Source organism: Schistocerca nitens, chromosome 2, assembly GCF_023898315.1.
Source record: "Schistocerca nitens isolate TAMUIC-IGC-003100 chromosome 2, iqSchNite1.1, whole genome shotgun sequence".
Taxonomy (NCBI): Eukaryota; Metazoa; Arthropoda; class Insecta; order Orthoptera; family Acrididae; genus Schistocerca; species Schistocerca nitens.
This window is the reverse complement of record NC_064615.1, coordinates 325,958,918-325,985,651: the sequence shown is the minus strand read 5'-3', so window position 1 is coordinate 325,985,651 and position 26,734 is coordinate 325,958,918. Positions and strand designations below refer to the sequence as shown.

General features: G+C 43.1%; 1 protein-coding gene and 1 pseudogene across 1 annotated transcript in view; both read left to right on the top strand.

Moving 5' to 3' along the window:
• The window catches only part of LOC126235011 (uncharacterized), a 473,551-nt gene that overhangs the window by 116,269 nt on the left and 330,548 nt on the right, over nt 1-26,734 (top strand). Inside the window, exons 11-12 of the mRNA XM_049943746.1 lie at nt 2,375-2,566; nt 14,331-14,413. Of these exons, the coding sequence (XP_049799703.1) occupies nt 2,375-2,566; nt 14,331-14,413 (275 nt within the window). The remainder of the gene's footprint in view (nt 1-2,374; nt 2,567-14,330; nt 14,414-26,734) is intronic.
• On the top strand, nt 8,357-8,473 carry LOC126238230 (5S ribosomal RNA; annotated as a pseudogene).

Here is a 26,734-nt window from a genome sequence, read left to right as displayed (position 1 = left end):
TTAACTTCTGAGGTCATCAGTCGTCTAGAACTTAGAACTAATTAAACCTAACTAACCCAAGGACATCACACACATCCATGCTCGAGGCAGGATTCGAACCTGCGACCGTAGCGGTCGCTCGGTTCCAGACTGCAGCGCCTAGAACCGCTCGGCCAATCCGGCCGGCGAGTGTCTGACACAGACATGGAACGCATGGATTGGTGACACTGGACCAAATGATTCAGCCTTACATGACTGGCCTCCAAGGTCGCCCGACCTGACTGTATGTGATTATTTCTTGTGCGGGTTTATAAAAGACCCTGCTTATGCGCCTCCGTAACCAACAACAATGAACGAACTGAGACATCGCATAACAGCAGCTGTGGAAGCTGTAACTCAAGACATGCTGCTGTGGCCAAGCAGTTCTAGGCGCTTCAATCTGGAACCGCGTGAGCGCTACGGTTGCAGGTTCGAATCCTGCCTCGGGCATGGATGTGTGTGCTGTCCCTAGGTTAGTTACGTGTAAGTAGTTCTAAGTTCTAGGGGACTGATGAACTCAGATATTAAGTCCCATAGTGCTCAGAGCCATTTTAACCATCAAGACATGCTCCCTGCAGTGTGGGAACGATTTGTATACCGCATTGACATATGCCGTGCATCTCATAGGGGGCATGTTGTGAACACCTGTGAAAAAGTATGAAAAAATGCTTTTTGAGTGTCCTATTCATCAAAACACAAAATTCTTTGTATATGTTTATTAGTTTCAGAAATAAAGATGTGTCAAATCCGATGGTTCTTTTTTATATATCCCGTACTTCCAATAAAACGCAGTCAAGCATCCACTTCCAATGAAACGCAGTCAAGTATTCACTTTCCCTACTAAGAACCTGACGTGCTGATTCCATTTTAATTGAACCAACTGTGGGTTCTTGGGGAAACATTGTAAATTTACTAAATAAACGCTGTTTCTGGCCTTTTTTCACAATTTTATTATTGAAGTTATTGCTCAAGAAAGGTTTCGGGTTATAAGCCCATTTTCAAGTATATTACTGATTCCCAAAGACGACAATGCGCAAATAAACATGATGACAAGGCAAAGACAATCATCTCAACTTCTTAAGGCATCGGTCCGTAGCTTAATGTACAATTACGTCAATGACCATTTTCTGATAAATTAAATACATTATTACACATTCAGCAATTACTCTACAATGACCGGACTAAGCATCACCAAGAGCATTTTAACTACGATGGACTGGGACCGAAAGTTTTGCTTCGATCCTGGGGTTGTGATCTCATCTAAAACAGGTGAATTGGATTTGCTCATTTAATAATAGGTGTGCGAATATACACATCTGCCTTTTAGTTTCTAAATTTTTTAATTGGCTGAGTTCGGCCCTCTTTTCCTCTGTGTGTAGGACTTGTACATCTATTGCGTATTTGTGGTTATTGTTCAGGCAATGTTCTGCAAAGGCTGAATCAGGCTTCTTCAATCTCCAGCTTCTGTGGTGTTTAAGCCTGGTACAGATTGACCTCCCCGTCTGTCAAACGTAGCACTCACACTCACGGCATGTGATTTTATAAACCCCACTTTTTGTGATGTCTGGTTGTTTGGATCTTGCATTGAACAAGAAAATTCCTATTGTCTGAGGGACATGGATAAACACAGATAAACCCCTTGTCTTCAAAATGATACTTATGTTATTTGATGTTTCCCCTATAAAAGGTAATCTGTACCATTTCTTTTCCAGTTGGTCTATGTTTTTTATTGGGGACAGTAGAGACCTGGCTTGATTCTTCATCTTTTTACCTAAAATGTTATTAATGGTGATGGGGTCAAATTCATTCCATTTCACATAGCTTTGCAACTTTAGGACTAGATATTTAATTAATATCCTGTGTCAATCAACACCCTAGTAATGCTGTATTCGAACGTTATGTGGACAGGTTTTTTTTCCTGCTAATCTGCTTTAACTTACAATTTCCCACATTTAGAGCAAACTGCCATTCATCACACCAAATAAAAGTTCGAACCTCCTACAGTCACTCACTTCGCAGTACACTGTAGCGTCGTCAGCAAAGCGTCACAGAGTGAGGTTAAATGGTTTATCTATATAGAGAACAACAACCCTCCTGACACACTGCTGTGGGACATTTGAAACGATACCCTCGTATCCGGTGAACGGTCGCCGTGCAGGTTAAGACTCTGAGTTCTATTATTTGAAACGTCTTCAAGCCACTCACGTATCTGAGAACCCACTGCATATGCTCGGACCTCTGTTCGCAGTATGACCCTAACATTAGTATTTATGATTTGGATTCCTATGTGGTGCTTTGACGATCAGAGCTCAACGTAGCACACAGCAGAGGCAAAACCGTGTAACACGCTGTGCAGGTACTGCAAGCTGGCGAGGGCGGCGGCATGGGCCTGGACACAGAGTGTGGGGCGGCGCCGGGCAGCCCCGGCAGCTTGGCGATGACGCCGTCTTCCCGGCGGAAGCACCTGCTGCTGCTGCAGCACCAGCAGCGCTCCTCCATGGACACCGACGCGCTCGACGAGGAGCTCGACCTCTCCGATGTCACCCAGGTACGGCCCGCGACACGCTGTACGGCGCGCTCACACGTTCATTTGGACACTGTGCTGCTCCTCTCGCGGCAGCTCAACGGGGCGTGACTCACAAAGTACATTCATGATTGAATAAAATTTTCTCGGTTTCTGGGCCACATCAGTTCGAATAAAATTCTCGACGTTTCGATGGCCACCTCCGCCGTTGTCGTCAGGAGTAAAACCACTGACTACAGGGACTGACTAGCTTTTCCGCTTATTTAACCACTACTGCGGCCTCTTACGCCAATCAGAGAAGGCTGAAACGAAGCGTGCGCGGAAGGTGAGTTGGGCAGCTCATAACAGCTCCGGTTCGCCATGGGACCGAGGCCCAGAGAAAAACAACCAGCGGCGCGTACGTCACAGCACGTGACACTGCAGGTCTTACGAGTGCCAGCAGCAGTCTCCGACGGTGAGCGAGTAACTACACTACTGGCCATTAAAATTGTTACACCACGAAGATGACGTGTTACAGACGAGAAATTTAACCGACAGGGGGAAGATGCTGTCATATGCAAATCATTAACTTTTCAGAGCATTGACACGAGGTTGACGCCGGTGGCGACGCCTATACAACGTGCTGAAATCAGAAGAGTTTCCAACCGATTTCTCATACACAAACAGCATTTGACCGGCGTTGCCTGGTGAAACGTTGTTGTGATGCCTCGTGTAAGGAGGATAAATGCGTACCATCACGTTTCCGACTTTGATAAAGGTCGGATTGTAGCCTATCGCGATTGCGGTTTATCGTATCGCGACATTGCTGCTCGCGTTGGTCGAGATCCAATGACTGTTAGCAGAATATGGAATCGGTGGGTTCAGGAGGGTAATACGGAACGCCGTGCTGGATCCCAACGGCCTCGTATCACTAGCAGTCGACATGACAGGCATCTTATCCGCATGACTGTAACGGATCGTGCAGCCACGTTTCGGTCCCTTAGTCAACAGAGGGGGACGTTTGCAAGACAATAACCATCTGCACGAACAATTCGACGACGTTCGCGGCAGCATCGACTATCAGCTCGGAGACAATGGCTGCGGTTACCCTTCACGCTGCATCACAAACAGTAGCGCCGGCGAATGTGTACTCAACGACGAACCTGGGTGCACGAATGGCAAAACGTCATTTTTTCGGATGAATCAAGGTTTTGTTTACAGCATCACGATGGTCGCATCCGTGTTTGGCGACATCACGGTGAACGCAAATTGGAAGCGTGTGTTCGTCATCGTCATACTGGCGTATCACCCGGCGTGATGGTATGGGGTACCATTGGTTACACGTCTCGGTCACCTCTTGTTCGCATTGACGGCACTTTGAACAGTGGTCGTTACATTTCAGATGTGTTACGCCCCGTGGCTGTACCCTTCATTCGATCCCTGCGAAACCCTACATTTCAGCAGGATAGTGCACGACCGCATGTTGCAGGTCCTGTACGGGTCTTTCTGGATACAGTAAATGTTCGACTGCTGCTCTGGCCAGCACTTCTCCAGATCTCTCACCAATTGAAAATGTCTGGTGAATGGTGGCCGAGCCTCTGCCTCGTCACAATACGCCAGACACTACTCTTGATGAACTGTGGTATCGTGTTGAAGCTGCATGGGCAAGTGTACCTGTACACGCCATCCAAGCTCTGTTTGACTCAGTATCAAGGCCGTTATTACTGCCAGAGGTGGTTCAACTGGGTACTGATTTCTCAGGATCTATGCACCCAAATTGCGTGAAAATGTAATCGCATGTCAGTTCTAGTATAATATATTTGTCCAATGAATGCCCGTTTTATCATCTGCATTTCTTCTTGGTGTAGCAAATTTAATGGCCGGTAGTGTATTTCAGACGAGTTTAACAATTCTTGCCTGTGTATTTAAATGCTGGCAAGTTCTCAATAGCACACGACTTAGTGAAGAACTGTAGTGTTTACCTTTTAACCTAAACATTGATTTCGCGTGGGCCCTGCACGGAGCCGAGCTTTCGCGAAGTGTGGCAGACAAGCCCATCAGTGAGACGTCACAAGTTTGTTGCTGGTGCCGTATAACTCGTTGGCCCCGGGCAGGACCTTCCCCTCGCGCCACCTGACGTCACTCGGTCCCGCACGGGCTGGAACTGCTGTGAGCTGCCCAACTCACCTTCCGCCCATACGTCATTTCAGCCTTCTGTGGTTATATAAGCGGGAACCGTCCCAGTGCCGGAGCCAGTTGTTTTACTCCTGACGACGATGACGGAAAGGACCATCGAATGCTCGAGAATTTTATTCGAACTGACACGGCTTGAAAACCGAATAGATTTTATTCAGACATGTCGCCGCGGAAGATTCCGAGGATACATTCATGATTGGTTCAAATGGTTCGGAGCACTATGGGTCTTAACTTCTGACGTCATCAGTCCCCTAGAACTTAGAACCTAAGGACATCACACACATCCATGCCCGAGGCAGGATTGGAACCTGCGACCGTGGCGGTCGCGCGGTTCCACACTGTAGCGCCTAGAACCGCTCGGCCACCCCGGCCGGCCATTCATGATTGTTAATGTCGATCATATAAAGGGTAATATATCATACCGTACAACATTTTCCTTACATTTCAACACAGTAATATAAATCTAGTAGAAAATAGTTAATGTGAAACATTCCAACGTACATGCAAAATTATTCGGACACTTACTAGTAGACATTAATATGGGTTTCTCCGCCCTTCAACCTTGTGGCGGCTTAAACTATGCTGGGGACACTTTCAATGGTGTCTCTGATAGTCTGTAGAGAAATGATAGCCCATTCTTCCTCAAGATCCGAAATCAGAGAAGGTAGTGATCCTGGACGCTGCGGCGTAGAGTGTAGTCGACGTTGTAACTCCTCCTAAAAGTCTACCATTAGGTTCAGATCGGGACTCTCGGCAGCCTAGTCCATTTCAGAAACGTTATTGCCAACTAACCACTGTCGCACAGATGACAGGGTGCTGTGTCATGCTGACACAAACAGTCATCGTCTTCCAACTTTCCTCTACTATATGTAGAACACATTGTGCTCGTAACTTTTCGCAAATAGAATTTTCTTAAGCACATGGAGGGTACCTCACCCTAACTGCAATAAAGCGCCACTTTTAGTACCACAAACTCTTCCTTACTTCGCTGTTGGCACTACATATGACAGCAGGTGATGTTCTTGAGGCATTCACCACGCCAAATCTAAACATTTCCATCGGACTGGCACAGGGTATAGCTTGATTCAACGTCCCAGATTACATGACCTGTTCAGTTGCGTCGCTCTTTACACTACCTCAAACGTCGCTTCTTATTAGCTGCATAAATGTATGGCCTATGAGGTGCTGCTCGAGCATTGTCCCCCATTCTTTTTAATTACTCGCACACATTAAATGTGCGCTCTGGATTGCTGGTGACACTTTGAAACTCAAGAGTGATTCCTTCCATTGATTTCATGCCATTTTTTTGCAACCAGCTTCCGCAATACTTGACGCTCCATACATGTCAGCACATGAGGGTTGTCTGGTCTTGGTTTAACAGTTCCTTAGCGTTTCCTATCATAATCACATACCCCACATTGGACATGGATGGCTTTAGAAGGGTCGAAAAGTCCCTAATGGTTCAAATGAATCCAACGACTAGCCCACGTTGGCATTCACTCAGTTCCTCTGACCCACCTGCTCTGCTGTTATTGCTCCTTTAGTGACAACATAATACTCCCCGTTCCCTTTTACGCCGGCGGGTCAGTCTCTCGTAACATCAAGTGGTCAATTTCGCATTACATAGGGATGCCCAAATCCTTTTTGTCACGTAACGTACAGATGAAACTTTAAAAATTCAGTTATTCGTTTCGGAAATGTTTTGACGTATTGCACACTATAGAGGGGTACGTAATTAGAATTCCATTACACTCTGCTTCACAATTCAGTTAGATATAGCGTCAGGAATCGTACTGATAAGACGCGCCATATTGGTGTATTTTTTTCCCTGCCAGTTGACTTCGGGAACTCTACTCTTTCCTTAACATGTGTAGTAAGCTGCCACCATATTCTGAAGTGGCACTGTAGCTCACACTGTGGCGCCTACTCTTCGAGTGTGTCGCAGTGGTTTGAGGGAATGCGACGCAGAAACTGCTACAGTGCCTACAAACCGGGCTACTTCGTCTCACACTGAATCTGCTCTGAGAATCTCGTCAGGTCGGTTTCCTGATGGTCTGTGAGATGCCTCCAGTCCGGAAGAGTTTCGGGCAGGTGGCACTTCGATTCTACACAAACTTAGCGCATTTCAGCAGACACATTTGCCCACTGAGGCGTCTTGTACAGCGATTCCAGATCCCGCGAATGTTTCTCAGATGGTAGATTAGCAGCAACGAGAGGAACTACAGGGTTATTACAAATGATTGAAGCGATTTCACAGCTCTACAATAACTTTATTATTTGAGATATTTTCACAATCCTTTGCACACACATACAAAAACTCAAAAAGTTTTTTTAGGCGTTCACAAATGTTCGATATGTGCCCCTTTAGTGATTCGGCAGACATCAAGCCGATAATCAAGTTCCTCCCACACTCGGCGCAGCATGTCCCCATCAATGAGTTCGAAAGCATCGTTGATGCGAGCTCGCAGTTCTGGCACGTTTCTTGGTAGAGGAGGTTTAAACACTGATCTTTCGCATAACCCCACAGAAAGAAATCGCATGGGATTAAGTCGGGAGAGCGTGGAGGCCATGACATGAATTGCTGATCATGATCTCCACCACGACCGATCCATCGGTTTTCCAATCTCCTGTTTAAGAAATGCCGAACATCATGATGGAAGTGCGGTGGAGCACCATCCTGTTGAAAGATGAAGTCGGCGCTGTCGGTCTCCAGTTGTGGCATGAGCCAATTTTCCAGCATGTCCAGATACACGTGTCCTGTAACGTTTTTTTCGCTGAAGAAAAATGGGCCGTAAACTTTAACTTTTGGTGAATTGCGAATTTGCTGCACGAATGCGTGAGGATTCTCTACCGCCCAGATTCGCACATTGTGTCTGTTCACTTCACCATTAAGAAAAAATGTTGCTTCATCACTGAAAACAAGTTTCGCACAGAACGCATCCTCTTCCATGAGCTGTTGCAACCGCGCCGAAAATTCAAAGCGTTTGACTTTGTCATTGGGTGTCAGGGCTTGTAGCAATTGTAAACGGTAAGGCTTCTGCTTTAGTCTTTTCCGTAAGATTTTCCAAACCGTGGCTGTGGTACGTTTAGCTCCCTGCTTGCTTTATTCGTCGACTTCCGCGGGCTACGCGTGAAACTTGCCCGCACGCGTTCAACCGTTTCTTCGCTCACTGCAGGCCGACCCGTTGATTTCCCCTTACAGAGGCATCAAGAAGCTTTAAACTGCGCATACCATCGCCGAATGGAGTTAGCAGTTGGTGGATCTTTGTTGAACTTCGTCCTGAAGTGTCGTTGCACTGTTATGAGTGACTGATGTGAGTGCATTTTAAGCACGACATACGTTTTCTCGGCTCCTGTCGCCATTTTGTCTCACTGCGCTCTCGAGCGCTCTGGCGGCAGAAACCTGAAGTTCGGCTTCAGCCGAACAAAACTTTATGAGTTTTTCTACGTATCTGTAGTGTGTCGTGACCATATGTCAATGAATGGAGCTACAGTGAATTTACGAAATCGCTTTAATCATTTGTAATAGCCCTGTATATAGCGTGCACTAAACAAAACCAAAAGTGATGCTAAATGCACGAAGTTACAACGTTTACAGTTACCACAATCTAATGTTAAGTGCACCTAAAGGCGGGAAACGGCAACGGCCTTGCCACAGTGGATACACCGGTTCCCGTGAGATCACCGAAGTTAAGCGCTGTTGGGCGTGGCCGGCACTTGGATGGGTGACCATCCAACCGCTATGCGCTGTTGCCATTTTTCGGGGTGCACTCAGCCTCGTGATTGCTCCAATTGAGGAGCTACTCGACCGAATAGTAGCGGCTTCGGTCAAGAATACCATCATAACGACCAGGAGAGCGGTGAGCTGACTCCACGCCCCTCCTATCCGCATCCTCCTCTGAGGATGACACGGCGGTCGTATGGTCCCGGTAGGGCACTCGTGGTCTGAACACGGAGTGCTTTAATGGCGGGGGAAAGGAGGATATCATGCAGTTCCGGAGACATTAGTAGGACAGGTTGTGTCCGACGCAGTGACTAAAACTGCGCAATACAATTAAAGGATCACATTTTGGAAAGCCCGTAACTGTTTCCCACTGTGACGCATAACTTTGAAATTTGGCTCAAAGGTACCTACAATCTTCCTCGATAATGGTGCAAAAGCGTGGCCCCTGCGATACCACTCACGTGCTCGTCGACGCCTCAAACAGCAATGTGTCTACAAGTTCGAAAAAAAGGCAAGAGCTCAGAATGTCATGTTCGGTTTAAGATGACTTAATGATGTCACATCGGCACTAATTTTCATCACAGTTGTGATCAGTGGCATCGCTGACGTGTCACAACCTTCTCACATTTCACCCATTCTTTTGATACGTCAGCGATGGAGATCAGAACTGCGACCCCCACCGTTGAAATCACTTGGTTGACTTAGGGACTGTCAAGGAAAACATTTCGTCAACCACCATTCAGAATTGCCACGAAAAGGCTTGAGGAGGTGGCATGAACGGCATCAATGAAACCACACCTTCCGTTGGAGCGCCAATTCCCGCACATTTCGCGATCTAAAACGTCAGTTTGCAGGGCGATGAGCAAAAGGAAGATACCCTTGACAACCTTTGACATTGCTCACATTTCAGACGGTTCTGATCTCAGAGGGGTGCGACATTGATAAACGCGTTATTAAAACATCAGAAAGACCCTCTAAGACCACCCATTTCGACAACACCCTCGGTGCCATCCGTCCATCTGTGCTGAGCAGCTTAGAAAAGTACCTGTACAGGCAGAACACGTGACGAGAATCCTAGGAACCTGCAGGCAGGCTATGTTGCTTCCCTTACGCTTGCTCGTCGACCATATGGAGTGGGAGGGGTGTCGACGGTGTTGCCTGTCTGCAAGGGCTTAGAACTTCGTAGCCGGTTGTCTGTGTTCTAGTTCATTTTTAAAATGCTCAGCAAATACAGGTGGGTGGCATCAAGAATTGGGGGTCTAAGAAGAACCCCCTGCCGTTTTATTATTTACACACGAGCTAATGTCGCACCCCTCTGTGATGACGCTACAGGAGTGCGCGAAACAAGAGGGCAGAAAAAGTATGAGCACTCTCTGCTGATTTGGATCGCGTTCATATTTCGTCGAATGGTTGTGAGCGATCTCTAGTGGTTTCATCCTGTACATTTGAGCAAGAATTGTTGCCGCACTGCCTTCCAAAGGGTTGAGATCACGTTCAATAGTGTTTGCTGGCCTAGAATATCCTTAGAGTAGGTTAGAACCGTCTGGAGTTGTGAGGAGTGTCAAAGCTTGTCAGAAACATCGTCCTGTCGTTTATCACACTACAAACTGTCGTTTTCGATAGCAAAATATGTGGAATATCTATGTCCCAAGGAAAGAGATGGTTTCATTGATGCCCTTTATGCCAACCCCTAAGGCCATATCGTGTCAATTCTGACCGGTGGTGCGTCTGAAATATTTTCTTCGGCCACCCATAAGACAAACGCGTGATTTCAACGCTTAGCGTCGTGGTTGTGACTTCCGTTGCAAAGGGATCAAAATAAGGGGTGAAATGTGGATGAGAAAGGGTGTGGCGACCTGTCCATAATGTGACACGTCCACAGTGGCATTGAGCAATATTGTGGTGAAATTTTGTGTCATTGTGACATCATTCATCCACCTTACACCTCACATGAACTTCCGAGCTCTCGGCATTTTCTCGCATGTGTCGACATTTTGCTACTTGAAGCGTTTCCGATCCTGAGGGTGACGTTGCAGGGTGCCACACTTACGCACCAGAGCTGAAAAAGGTTGTAGGCTCCTTCGACCCAAATTTCAAATTTATGCGACGTGATGGGGGACAATTACGGGCTTTCAAAACAGTGATCCTTTAATTCTGTTGTGCAGTGTACTAACAGGACCTTCTGCTATAGGCAACAACATAGTTGGTTGTATCAGTTGAAAAAAGGTCGATACAGCAAATCATGCAACCATTTAATACTGGATTATAACCATACCAATTTTCCGAATCAGATTCGCGGTATAGGGTATACTGTAGAAGCGATTATACATTACATTTATCTTGGCTCACCAGACGTCACACTGCACAGGGACTGGCATAGGTGATCACCACCTTTGTACGTGTAAAGCTGTCCTGGGATATATGATCTCCACAGCGGCAGAGATGACGAACTGGGTTGTTGTCAGGATGGCGATCGACGACAGTTCAGAGAAACAACATTAGTAGTCACACATTTTAGTGAAGAGTAAACACTATTAAGCAGTGGCAACGCGCTCCTGGGTGTGTGTGGTGAAGACAGCGAATGGGGAGGTGCTGATGCAGCAGGCAAATCGCAGCCTTTTTGGCGCAAGGGGCTCAGCTTGAACACTGACGCAGGATGTGTGTGGTCGCGAATATTCTGTCTGAACACAGCTTTGCAACTGAGTGCAGCATGCATCGAAATGCGCGAAACCCCGGCATGGTCCTCGTGATGGAAGGCAGACCTCAGCAGGAGTGACTGACCTTGCAAGAAGAGGTATACAACGACAGTGTGCACGCAGAGGCATACATGTTTGTGTAGCTGCACCGTCCTGGTCTCCGTCAGCTACCCTTCAGACCAGAAGCCTGGTAGCAGCTGGAAGTAGGCCCAGAGGTGTCCCAATGTCTCGAAGGTACAAAGTCCATGGCATTGGACTGAGAGTCACCAGTAGACCCACAGTCAGTGGAGATCAAGACTCGTGGTGGCTGCTTATAGTACCAAGTCTATCCGAAGACCTGCATAGACAACCCCTTGTAGACGGTGGCTGCCAGACAGGAATTCTATTGATTAAAAATGAAAGTCGTTTCTACTATCTTGGTGTGCACTTATTTTGCTATCACATTGGGTGTGGTCACGTAGGCCACAACAAGTCTGTAACCGGGCCATCTACAGGGTGTTACAAAAAGGTACGGCCAAACTTTCAGGAAACATTCCTCACACACAAAGAAAGAAAATATGTTATGTGGACATGTATCCGGAAACGCTTACTTTCCTTGTTAGAGCACATTTTATTACTTCTCTTCAAATCACATTAATCATGGAATGGAAACACACAGCAACAGAAAGTACCAGCGTGACTTCACTTTGTTACAGGAAATGTTCAAAATGTCCTCCGTTAGCGAGGATACATGCATGCACCCTCCGTCGCATGGAATCCCTGATGCGCTGATGCAGCCCTGGAGAATGGCGTATTGCATCACAGCCGTCCACAATACGAGCACGAAGAGTCTCTACATTTGGTACCGGGGTTACGTAGACAAGAACTTTCAAATGCCCCCATTAAATGAGAGTCAAGAGGGTTGAGGTCAGGAGAGCGTGGAGGCCATGGAATTGGTCCGCCTCTACCAACCCATCGGTCACCGAATCTGTTGTTGAGAAGCGTACGAACACTTCGACTGAAATGTGCAGGAGCTACATGGTGCATGAACCACATGTTGTGTCGTACTTGTAAACGCACATGTTCTAACAGCACAGGTAGAGTATCCCGTATGAAACCATGACGGTGAATCGAGGAAGTACAGTACATACTGACGAAACTAAAATGATCTCTAACATGGAAATTAAGCGTTTCCGGACACATGTCCACATAACATCTTTTCTTTATTTGTGTGTGAGGAATGTTTCCTGAAAGTTTGGCCGTACCTTTTTGTAACACCCTGTATATCATGGTGTCTTTGCCTTTCTGCTGCATCGATATTACTTGCGCTCCTGGCCCCTCCACTTGGCGACATGAGGTAACCACCGAGACTGTTTGGCAGCCATGCTCGCTTCATCAGTAAGTCGCTCTTGAGTAACTCCCGTCCACCCATTTGTTTTGACCAGCTTCTCTGGCCCAACGAACTTGTTATAATTATTCCCAGACACACCGACTAAGTTATTTGCGGAGCAGCATATGAAAAGAGATTGTTTGGACTAACGAATATTGTGGTTCGCGTTGGTATACACCAATGGCAGGGTATGTGTGCCTCTGAAATCGATGAATCCCCCTTACTAACTGTGCAGTGCTCACTCAAAAGATAGCGGTAGTGCAGAGTGGGTTAATGTTTACAGGAGATGAGGTAGGTTCCCTGGTATGTCTGTCTTCGTCTCTCTATGTACGAGATAAGGTCTTACAGTTCAAACAAGTGCATTCGTATTTTATGCTTTCGCCTAGAGCATCATGCAGTCGTTAAGTACATTTAGCAAGATATTGCACGACCCATCGCTCCCAAATTATGGTTGGCCCAAGTATGTTTTCAGGAACACCCGATATTGATCTTATGGCCACCTAGTTCTCTTCAACTTAATGGCATTGAGCCTATGTGATATTATAATTAACCTAATGGAGATTTATCAACTGCAGGATAAGTAAATGAAATTTTCTTGAATATGTGAAATTACTATGTGATCATTGAACTTCCGTAGTTGAGAACGTATTCAGTTCATTCTTTATCTCCACCTTAACAATAGTGCGCGGGAGAAATAAATAAACAATATACACATTGCGCATGAACAACATAGATTTTTCAATTTTTTAATATGTACGTGCCTGAGAATCACACCTTGTAGTGCAGTGACTCCTGAAACACTGGTGACTACAGCCTATATAACTGTCAAAACTGGATGACAGCGCCTTAGACGACTGTTCATGTTGATAAAAGTCTCGCAGTATATTTATTTCTTTATGAAGTTTGTTATTAACAGTCAATCACAATTCAAAAAGGTCAATATCACTCACAAATTTACTAATTAAAGAAGAATTTTCTTGCGCACTTAAACAGTTAGTACAGTGCAGATATTACTGAAATATCCGTCAAAATTTTAAATTTTTAGTGACTATATAACTGGTGATATGCATCGTTTAATTAAAAAAATTAAGTCAGCAACAAGTTAAACTGTCTCGTTTTTGGCAACTGTTCCTACTCTGTAGAAGAATTTCGCAATAGATAATATTAATGTGTGTTTCCTGTAATGATAAACCTTGAACTTAGTTCATTTTGACGTTGTCATCGATTAAGCAGACGCAGGTTGTAAATGTCTTTTGTTTTGGCACACTTGAAAAATGAATCGGACGTACTGATTGTGTAGCGTATGGCACATGCGATAAGATTGTGACGCATTATGCGTATGATCATTGGACGAATAATACCAAAAAAATACAAATTAATATCTTATCAAATTTTTCAAGACGAGAACATTTGTGTGTGGTCTGTATAAATATCTGTCGACAACCTGCGATGAAATAAATTACTAATGTAGAAACCACAACTTTGTAACTGAACCCCAAGAAAAATTTCTATCGCATTGGTATCAATGTTACGTCCATATGTCCGAAATATCAATGTAAACCAGTTAAATGACGTCTCAGCAAGAGGTGATTCATTTCGTTAATACAGCTATCTCTAACTGAGCGTATTGCGCTTCCTTCTACTAGATTGAGTATCTCCCTCCCCCCCCTCCCCCTCTCTCTGTCTCTCTCTCTCTCTCTCTCTGTCTGTCTCTCTCTCTCTCTCTCTCTCTCTCTCTCTCTCTGTGTGTGTGTGTGTGTGTGTGTGTGTGTGTGTGTGTGTGTGTGTGTGTATGTGTTACTACATCATCATTTCGTGTTCCAGCCGCAGCAGCCCCTGTCTCCACGGATTTGCATCGACGCTCCGGTACAGCAAGCTAACAGTGTGCCCAGTACCTGCAACGAAAGGTGCGTATCAGCTGCGGGACAGTCAACCAAAACTTGTCGTCCACTGCAATAAAAAAAAAAATAGTTACCGTACAAATATCACATGCATTCACGACGTCGTCAGTTAATGACATCTGTTTCTTAACGCCCATTTTCCATTTTTTTGTACTTCGTAGGTTCACTGATTCATACTGGGCGTGAGTTGCACAAACCCACAACCAACATGAACTATATGATTGCTAAATCTTCTTGGCAGATTTACCTTTTTCTTCAGTCTGCCCTTTTTATCTGAGACGTCACCCATTTGAACCTGTCTGGGACGCCGACGATGTATCATTTGGTACTGAAACTCTTCCAGTAGCTAATACAGCTCGTCTTTGGATTCGGACAAAAATGATTGGGAATGCCATTCCTTTGGAACGCATTCAAGACTGTATAAGAATGTAAGGGCTCTCTACGGTGTCGATTAATAAAATCTGCTTAAGTTTCTAACCGCGGGAGATTCCACGAGCTTTTGGTCGAATTATCCTGTGGCTCTGTCGAAGAAACAGACTTCCGAGACGCTGATGGTTCGTATTTAGTTGTACAGAGTGCTCTGATTTTGTTCGTGCTCAGCTCAACACCAAATGAGGAATTACATACGTCTCGCCCCAGCTTCAACCTCCTTAATCACTCAGTGTACTAATCTGCAGACCGCCAGATTTTTAAAGATTTCCATTTCAGTCTCTTCTTTTATTACACTATCCCCGAAACAGTCCTTCTTCGTAAAGACAGATGCTTTTCCGAAGGTAACTCGGTATCCATTTTCTAAAGGGCGCTATGCCACTGCAGTTGTTTCGTCGAAGATCTGACGTAAGAATCTCGTGTTCTGCCTACCGTTGCTCCGCAAGTGCACATTGTTTGTCCAGCGTAGTCATTGCAGACGGTACTGAAGCGTAGGCAAGCATTTTCCACATGGCAGTCGTCCTGCTGTTTGATTCATAGTTTCTGCAGTTTCCCTAAACCGCCTGAGGGAAGTACCGGGACGGAACTCCGAAAAACAAAACAGCAAGTTTCCTTTCTCGTCTTCTCCAATTCTAGTTTCTGCTTCTCGTAGTCGGTAGGTGTAAAATCGTATACTTCCTTGATCCCGGTGATGCAGAGTCACGTCAGATTTCACTGTGATGAGAAGTTCTGGCAGTGGGCCCAGTCACGGGAATGAAACAGAAAAAGGATGAAATGACAGCACGCCTCATACCTTCTGGCGAGGAACATATTTAGCTGTGAACTCAAAGCCAAACAAGTGTTATCAAGTCGACAGGAATGCGGCAGGTTGTGCATAAAATGGCGTTAATGCTAATATTATCATTTCGTTAGTCGGGTACGACCGTGGAAATATTTGTTTAGTGCTTATTATTATTATTATTATTATTATTATTATATTAGTACAGATCACACACTAACCAGTGCTATACTATCAATTTACGCACCATATTACAAGATTGTGGCATTGCTCATGGAATGTGGTTCGTAGCTGATCACGTAGCAGTGAACAGTTGATTGATTAATTTTTAATTCAAATGTTCTTAGATTGTTAATGCCCACTTTGTAACCTCCAGCACAGTCCTGGATTGACCGTAGCTCACCCCTATCGCTGATACAATGCGTTTCAAAACACATATCTCTTTCCGACGTAGCGTCCCCTTAGAGGGATTAACAGTCGAGCCAGCCTTCGTCAGACGTTGTAATATTCCCTCGGGTGTTCCAGCTTTCTTCAAATCTCCCGCTGTAGATAATCCCGTCATGCACGTAATTAAATACACATTTAAATCTTAGGTCCCCTTGCACAGAATCTAATAACTGGAACAGGACCATCATACCGCTTGAAACCTTCCCGTCTCCTCTATATCTCTTTTGTCACGCAACCTCCCCTTCTACAATAACCTATGAAACCTTCCCTTAGGATTTCTATATCTTGCTTAATGATAACAAATCTTCCCTTTGAAATTAATTCTCTTTCTCAATAATAGTAAGTGCAATCTTCGCATACAAATTTAAATGCTGCTTATTAAAAGTGATTTGGTGATTATTTCGACGAAACATAGAATGTGTCGTCGTCCTGGCCCTCAGTCGTTATCTGCAATAACCCAAAACTGTTCCTTACCTTTTTTACTGTTACTGGATCGCCATCTGACTGCTACATCGAACTGCGACATGAATATACTTACTCTGTTTTACTATACTCTATTAGCTGCTGGTGGGCTCTCACCATTTATTATGAGAAGTATTTATTACCAAAACTGACGTTATTCTTTAATAGCAAAGCTGACATTATTATTTAATTAATTTGACTGAAGTTAAACTTTTTCTTGACAACAATAAAATTTTGCAAAGTTTTACGTTGATGGTTTTGGGATGGACCATTACCAGTAATATAATGTTGCTGGCAAAAATTAATTATATTCTGAAAACGATTCTTCACATATTTACTGTTGGTAATGAAATGATTTTACAAACGTTCAAATGGGACTTACTTTTTACAATAATCTTACAACTAGCATTGCACAAACATACCTTCAGTAGTCTTGAGTTTTTCAAAAAAAGAATAATTCAATAATATTAGTTCCTCTTATTATAATAGTTAACTGATGTCTCTGTACATCCGTTTATAATCTCTTGTAAATCATAGCTAGTGGCTGGCAGGCACACCGCTCCTCTCAACCTCCCGCTTCAGACCTGCCACCGACTCGCTTCACTTCTCGCTTACTACTGACTTCCTACGAACGTTAAAGTGCTGTCTCTCCCGCCAACAATGCTTTCTGGTGCAGACAATCCCTGCTACCATTACAAAATGTATCAATGCGCGGTCTTTCCCGCTCTTTTCTTAAAATGTATCCATACGCGGTCTCTCCCGCCCTTTTTAAAATTATATCAATGTGCGGTCTCTCCTGCCAACAATACTTCGGTGCAGACATTCCCTGCTACGACAATTATTTCCAAAATGACAAATATTAATTATTCCTACTTAATCCTATTAGTAAAATATAAACATCTTTCATAAGTTATGGTTTGACAATAGAAAATAGAAATATACACGTCTTACACGCTATCAGTGCCGAACGGCACCCTGTTGCAGAAAGCGTTTAACGGCTTAGAATCTCCATACAGCGAAATTTGATAATATACTCGATTCAAATATAGCACCATGAATACTCTTACCGCCGCGAACGAAGTGATTCAGTTACGTAAGTCGGGGAGGGGAACCGACTCTAACACTACGTTTTGGTTCAGGAGCCTGTAGTCGTCCCCTGTCTTCGACCTAGAGCGATAGGCTTGGGCATCAGGGAGATGGGTACCGCTTATTGTAACGTTGCGCGTATCTAGGCGAGCTAATCGGCCGCCCGGTACTGGTAACAGGTGGATTAGCTTGAACGGCTGAGCACTGGCGGGCAGCCGGTCCAGAGGCAGCGACCACTGCTGGCGGGCTCAGGTGCAGGCAAATAGGCTTCGCCGGGAATGGGGAAAAGGCTCTGAGATAAACTGAAAGATGGCTTCACTTAAAACTTACGGGCTGATAGGATGTAGTCGATGTGTAAAACACTCCCTTAACGTTTCGTCTCCGACTGCAACAAAAAGTTGGCAACACTGCGCCGACGCGAACTCTTCGAGTATTTGCTGCACTAAATAATTATAAAAAGCGTTGTTATTAAGCTATTTTTAAACGTTTACAGGTGTTATAAATATAAGTGTTGTTAAATTAGTGGAAGTGTTATTGAAGTATAAAATAAGATTAAACGGGGTAAGAAGCGTATTTTTCTTCTCGCGCCTGTAGCACGAATCCTAGGCCTAATTTCACACGTGCGAATCGTAAGTAAGCAGCGAATTAAACTTATAGGTAAACGTTTCCAGTTGGTATAAATATAATATAAGTGTTGTTACACTAGTGGAAGTGTTAGTGAAGTGTTAAAGAAGATTATACGGGGTAAGAAGTTTATTTTCCTTCTCGCGCCTATAGCACGGATTTTAGGCTTAATTTCACGCGCGCGTAACGTAAGTAAACAGTGACTTAAACTTATATGTAATCACCAGTTTTTTTATTCAGTACCCTTTCAATTTATTTATATCTGCCTGAATAGTTTCCAGGGTACTTTGTTTACGTTTTAGTCAGTACTTAAATCAGTTTATACGATTTCTGTTTTTACCATGAGTGAGAAGTGTGTGACATGCCGTAGGATCGTTAGTTTATTTTTATTTATTTATTTATTTATTGTTCCGTGGGACCAAATTAAGGAGAAGTCTCCATTGTCATGGAACGAGTCAATACATGAAATTATAACACGATAGTGGAAACACATAAAATGAAATATAAGAAACATATTCAGGCGACAATTCGCAAGTTTAAATAAAGAAAATCAACAATGTAATACTGGAATTTGCTTAATTTTTCAGCTCTTCCAGGAGCTCCTCGACAGAATAGAAGGAGTGAGCTCTTCAGTTTAGACTTAAAAGTATTTGGGCTACTGCTAAAATTTTTGAGTTCTTGTGGTAGCTTATTGAAAACGGGTGCAGCACAATACTGCACTCCTTTCTGCACAAGAGTCAAGGAAGTGCATTCCACGAGCAGATTTGATTTCTGCCTAGTATTAACTGAGTGAAAGCTGCTAACTCTTGGGAATAAGCTAATATTGCTAACAACAAACGACATTAAAGAAAATATATACTGTGAGGGCAATGTCAGAATTCCCAGACTATTGAATAGGGGTCGACAGGAGGTTCTCGAACTTACACCACACATAGCTCGAACAGCCCGTTTTTGAGCCAAAAATACCCTTTTTGAATCAGAAGAATTACCCCAAAAAATAATACCATATGGTGTGGTGGGTGCTGTAGTTTCTTTCATTGAGGCGAATGTAGTGGCGTGGGAAATGGGGACATAAATTAGGCTTACCAGTGGTGTTGTAGGATCTGCAGTAGAGATAAGAAAATACTGGAACAGGAAGGGAAAATTGTAGCTCTCCAAGCTGACCTAGACAAGGCAAGGGAGGATCTGGACAGGTTAAAGAGGGAGAAGTGTGAACAGAGGTGGGAAGTGGCAACAGGTAATGGGGGGAACAGGCAAAGGAGACCATCAGCTTTTTCATTCTTGTTATTGTGGTCTTCAGTCCTGGGACAGGTTTGATGCAGCTCTCCATGCTACTCTATCCTGCGCAAGCTTCTTCATCTCCAAGTACGTACTGCAGCCTACATCCCTCTGAATCTGCTTAGTGTATTCATCTCTTGGTCTCCCTCTACGATTTTTATCCTCCACGCTGCCCTCAAATACTAAATTGGTGATCCCTTGATGCCTCAGAACATGTCCTACTAACCGAACCCTTCTTCTAGTCAAGTTGTGCCACAATCTCCTCTTCTCCCCAATCCTATTCAATACCTCCTCAGTATTTATGTGATCTACCCATCTAATCTTCAGCATTATTCTGTAGCACGACATTTCGAAAGCTTCTATTCTCTTCTTGTCTCAACTATTCATCGTCCATGTTTCACTTCCATACATGGCTACACTCCATACAAATACTTTCAGATACGACTTCCTGACACTTAAATCTATACTCGATGGTAACAAATTTCTCTTCTTCAGAAACGCTTTCCTTGCCATTGCCAGTCTACATTTTATATCCACTCTACTTCGACCATCATCAGTTATTTTGCTCCCCAAGTAGCAAAACTCCTTTACTACTTTAAGTGTCTCATTTCCTAATCTAACTCCCTCAGCATCACCCGACTTAACTCGACTAAATTCCATAGTCCTCGTTTTGCTTTTGTTGATGTTATTCTTATATCCTCCTTTCAAGACACTGTCCATTCCGTTCAACTGCTCTTCCAAGTCCTTTGCTGTCTCTGACAGAATTACAATGTCATCGGCGAACCTCAAAGTTTTTATTTCTTCTCCATGGATTTTAATACCTACTCCGAATTTTTCTTTTGTTTCCTTTACTGCTTGCTCAATATACAGATTGAACAACATCGGGTAGAGGCTACAACCCTGTCTCACTCCTTTCCCAACCACTGCTTCCCTTTCGTGTCCCTCCACTCTTATAACTGCCATCTGGTTTCTGTACAAATTGTAAATAGCCTTTCGCTCCCTGTATTTTACCCCTGCCACCTTCAGAATTTGAAAGAGAGTATTTATAACCCTGTATTCACCTGACCTGACCAAAAGTCTTGTTCCTCCTGCCACCGAACTTCACTTATTCCCACTATATCTAACTTTAACCTATCCATTTCCCTTTTTAAATTTTCTAACCTACCTGCCCGATTAAGGGATCTGACATTCGACGCTCCGATCCGTAGAACGCCAGTTTTTTTTTCTGATAACGACGTCCTCCTGAGTAGTCCCCGCCCGGAGATCCGAATGGGGGACTATTTTACCTCCGGAATATTTTACCCAAGAGGACGCCATCATCATTTATACATACAGTAAAGCTGCATGCCCTCGGGAAAAATTACGACCGTAGTTTCCCCTTGCTTTCAGCCGTTCGCAGTACCAGCACAGCAAGGCCGTTTTGGTTAGTGTTACGAGGCCAGATCAGTCAGTCATCCAGACTGTTGCCCCTGCAACTACTGAAAAGGCTGCTGCCCCTTTTCAGGAACCATACGTTTGTCTAGCCTCTCAACAGATACCCCTCCGTTGTGGTTGCACCTACGGTACGGCTATCTCTATCGCTGAGGCACGCAAGCCTCCCCACCAACGGCAAGGTCTATGGATCATGGGGGGAGCTTTGTCATAAATCTTGAAAATAGATTTGACCTGTTGCCTCAGTCAGAATCGGATGAGCTTCATGTAGCTGAAGCTGTAGAAAGGGCACAACAAGCTTTCAAGGACTTGAAAAAGGTAGGGAAATTTGTAAAGAGAAAGAAAGTTCTGTTGTTAGGTAGTTCCCATGGTAGAGGTGTTGGCCAACTACTGCAGGAAAATCTATGTCCAGAGTACCAGGTTTCAAACGTTTTCAAGCCTAGTGCAGATCTGGGTCAGGTACAGAGGATGTAGGCTCTTTATGCAAGGATTTCACAAAGGAGGATATAGTGGTTATAGTGAGTGGTCCGGGAAATAGCACTCTGAATATTCCATAGAGAGTGACCTGGTGAAGATAGCATCAGCAACGAAGCATACGAGTGTGGGATTTGTGTCTGTGTTGAGACGCCATGATCGACCTCATTTGAACTCTTCTGTAGGGAGGGTGAACTTGGAGTTGGAGTGGCTGCTTAGGACGGATATAGGGTCCCATATTGGTTTGATTCCTGTGGATGCTATCGATAGGTGGGACTACACTAGGCATGGCCTTCACCTCAGCAGGAACGCGAAGGGAAAACTGTCTGGGTTGATTGCAGAAAACTTAAGGGGGGACACTGTCACAAGTGGTCACAGGTGTCAGAGGGATGCCTTTTTTAGGATAGGGAAGGGGGAAAGAAAACAAGTTTTAAGAGAGATTGGCAGACACACTCAGTTTGAGAAAACAGATGAACAGTAATCAGAAACTGTCAGTTCATCTTCGCCAAAGCAGTTATAACCCCATCAGTATGCAGTATCAGTTATCGTTATTACACCGGAACATTGCGGGACTCAGAAATAAAGTTGATGAACTACTCATTTGTATCGATGAAATGAATTCATCTAACCAAATTGACATAATCTGCTTCTCTGAACATCAAGTGACCACTGGTATAGATATGTTAGACATTTCAGGATTTAAGCTAGCTTCCTACTTCTGCAGAGTAGATATGGCTGGACGAGGAATTGCCACATTTATTAAAAACTGTCATAAGTTCAAGAACATTCACATTAATAAATTCTGTTTAGAGCAGCATCTAGAAGCATGTGCAACAGAAGTAGAGTTCCATAACAGATCCTATATAATAGAAACTATTTACCGAGCATCTGCAGGAAATTATAATCTATTCATAAATCATCTAGAAGCTCTTTTGGGTTATTTAACAGGACGAAACAAAGAAATTTTGATTTCTGGTGACTTTAATACAGATTTTCTAATGCAATCTTCCAGTAAACATTTGCTGCGGTTAGTAATGTTGTCTTTCAATCTAACTCACACTGTAAACTTTCCAACTAGGATCATTAAATCCTCAAGGACAGCCATTGATAACATTTTTATACACAAATAAAAGGAACAAAATCATATCATAAAACCTGTAATAAATGGACTATCAGATCATGACATGCAGCTCCTTGTTTTAGATGTAAATTCTAAGCAGATTATCAAGACTGCTAAATCTGAGTACAAAAGAGTAGTCAATCAACCAAAAATTGAGTGTTTTAGAAAACTGCTCAAAGATATGAACTGGAAAGATGTTTATAGTGCTCATGACATGAATAAAAAATATAACACATTCATGAACAATGTCAGTACCATGTTTGAAAACTGTTTTCCTCTAAAAGTTACTCAAATTAAACAGAAGTCTATAATGAAACCATGGATCACTCAAGGAATAAAGATTTCCTGTAAAACAAAAAGGAAAATGTATCTGTCGACCAAGAATAGCTCCAATGCTGATGATTTAGCTAAATACAAGGAATACTGTAAAATATTAAAAAAAGTAATTCAGACATCTAAACAAATGCACTACGAGAAGAAGATAGCAATGTCAGGGAACAAAATAAAAACAATATGGGATATAGTGAAAGAGGAGACTGGTAGAACCAGAAAGGAACAGGAGCAAATAGCACTAAGGGTAGATGACACATTAGTAACCGATGGGCATAGTGTGGCAAATCTATTTAAAAAGTACTTTATATCTGTTACTGATAGAATGGGATTGTCAGGATCAGTAAATAATGCCCTTGAATATCTGAAACTAGCCTTTACAAATAGCTTCAGGTACATGAATATGTCACTCACTTCACCAAAAGAAATAACTTCCATAATAAAATCAAAAAAAAAAATGGCTCTGAGCACTATGGGACTCAACTGCCGAGGTCATTAGTCCCCTAGAACTTAGAACTAATTAAACCTAACTAACCTAAGGACATCACAAACATCCATGCCCGAGGCAGGATTCGAACCTGCGACCGTAGCGGTCTTGCGGTTCCAGACTGCAGCGCCTTTAACCGCACGGCCACTTCGGCTGGCATAATAAAATCTTTGAAAACAAAGCATTCTAGTGGTTATGATGAAATATCAACAAAGTTAATTAAGGCATGTTCTTGTGAGTTTAGTACAATTCTAAGTTACTTGTGTAACCAGTGAATTATAACTGGGACATTTCCTGACTGGCTAAAATATGCAGATGTTAAACCTCTGTTCAAGAAAGGGGATAAAGAGATACCATCAAACTACAGACCGATTTCACTTTTGCCAGCATTCTCAAAAATTTTAGAAAAAGTAATGTACAGGCAGCTTCTCAACCATCTGACCACAAATAACATATTATCAAGAACACAGTTTGGATTTCTGAAGGGTTCTGATATCGAAAAGGCTATTTACACCTACAGTGAAAATGCACTTAATTCATTAAATAACAAGTTACAAGCAGCAGGTATTTTCTGTGATTTGTCAAAGGCATTCGATTGTGTGAACCACAACATCCTTTTACATAAATTAGAATTCCATGGTGTCACAGGCAGTGCTGCAAAATGGTTCAAGTCATACCTCGCTAACAGGAAACACAGGGTGTCAGTGCAAGGGACTAGTGAATTAAGTCATCAGTCATCATCAGAATGGGAAGAAATTACATGTGGTGTCCCACAAGGATCCATCTTAGGGCCATTGCTTTTTCTTGTGTACATTAATGATCTCTCAACAGTTACACTGCCAGAAGCAGAGTTCGTTTTATTTGCAGATGTCACAAGTATTGCAATAAATAGTATGTCGAGAGTAGTTCTAGAAAGATCTGCTAATGATATTTTCATGGATATTAATAAATGGTTTCAAGCCAACTCACTGACATTAAACTTCGAAAAGACTCACTATATGCAATTCAGAACCTGTAAGAGGTTTCCACCCAGAATATGCATAAAATATGAAGAGCAGATAGAAGAGGTTGAAAGTCTTAAATTCCTGGGATTACAACTTGATAATAAATTCAGTTGGGAAGAGCACACCACAGAACTGCAGAAACGCCTTAACAAATCTGTATTTGCAATTCGAGTGTTAGCAGACATAGGCGACATAAAAATGAAAAAGCTTGCATACTTTACCTACTTTCATTCCATAATGTCATATTGTATAATATTTTGGGGTAACTCTTCAAGCCAAACAAAAGTTTTGAGAGTCCAAAAGCGTGTAATACGTATTATTTGTGGAGTAAATTCACGGACGTCCTGTAGAAACCTCTTCAAAGAACTGGGTATACTAACTACTGCCTCTCAGTATATTTACTCCTTAATGAAATTGGTCCTAAATAATATATCTCTTTTTCCAACAAACAGCTCAGATCATACATACAATACCAGGAACAAAAATGATCTGCACAAGGATTTAAAAGCACTTACTTTAGTTCAAAAAGGGATCCACTACTCGGGAACACTCATCTTCAATAATTTGCCAGCAAACATAATAAATTTAGTTACAAATAAAGATCAGTTTAAAAGGAGCCTGAAAGACTTACTAGTGGCCAACTCCTTCTACTCCATTGACGAATTTTTTAATAGAAACAAATGATGTATTGTATATATTCATAGTATTAGTATTGTTATTTCAGCTTAAAAAAATTGACATGTTCCACATCCACGAGGATCTCCTCAACACGGATCTATGGAACTAAAAACTAATCTAATCTAACTGCGGGAGACATCCTCCGAGGTAAAGCGGCGAACTGCAAACAGAACTCGAGGAAGCGCTGATTATATAGGAAGTGCAGAGGGCGCCACTGTCCATCACGTGGCGTCGGCTATGAGACTCTCTGGTAATATTCTATGTATTTTATTCACTCGCAATTCTAGCCAACGAATTGGCTATTTGACTGCGGGATCACAGCTACAGGATATTATTTGGAGCGTCCTATCTGCGGGGCGTGAAAGCAGACGTGCTTTCATCGACCCCATGACTACATCGAGCTATTCTTTTTAAATAGAGCCGTGAATAGCTCAAGCACCTAAAGTACTAGTAACTGCAGGGAAAGACGCAACTGGTTTTCTCAAATGGGATAGTGTTTGGAAGAGCAACTAAACCAGCAGTAACCAAAGGTACTATCGCAATATGAGGACATGGATGACTTGATTACTCCGTCCTTCAGTAACCAATCGACTGCATCTACGTCTACATCTAAATGATTACGTGCCTGGCAGAGGATTCATCGAACCACCTTCAAGCCGCTTCTCTACCATCCAACTCACTCTCGAACAACACGGGCAAAACAAATACCTAAATCTTTTAGTGCGAGCTCTGATTTCTCTTATTGTATTGTCATAATCATTTCTCTCCATGTAGGTGGACGCCAGCAAAATATTTTCACATTGTTGGTGATGGAAATTTCTTGAGAAGGTCTTGCTGCAGCTCAAAACGCCTTTGTTTTAATGATTGCCACTCCAATTCGTGTATCATATCCATGGAACTCTCTCCCTCATTTCGCGATAATATAAAACGAGCTGCACTTCTTACATTTTCTGAGTGTTCTGCCAATAAAACTCAGTCTTTGTATTGTTTTCTTCACAACATTACCTATGTGATATTTCCAATTTAAGTTATTCATAATGGTAATACCTAAATTTTGAATTGGGTTTACAGCCGATACATTCGAGTCATTTATCGCGTAACTCAAATTTAGCACATTCTTTTTAGTGTTCACGTGGATGCCTTGACACTTTTCATGATTTAGAGTCGATTGCCCCTTTTTGCACCATACAGAATCTTGTCTAAATAATTTTGCAATTCATTTTGATCATATGATTACTTTTCATCACTGTAAATGACAGCATCCTCTGCAAACAATCTAAGAGAGCTGTCCAGATTGTCTCCTAAATCACTTACGTAGATCAGGAACAACATAGAACCTGTAAGACTTTCTTGGGGAACGCCAGATATTACTTCTGTTTTAGTCGATGACTTTTCGCCAGTTATTACGAACTGTGACCTTTCTGACAGGAAATCACGAATTCAGTCTCATAACTGAGATGATACCCCATAGGGACACAATTTAATGAAGTCGCTTGTGAGGAAGAGTGCCTTCTGGGAACCTGGAAATATAGAATCAATTTGACGTCCCCTGTCGATAGCATTTATTACTTCGTGAGCATGAAGTGCTAGTTGTGTTTCACAAGAACGGTATTTTCTGAATCCGCATTGGCTGTTAGTCAATAAATCATTTTCTTCAAGGTGATTCATAATGTTCGAGGACGGTATGTGTTCCGAAGTC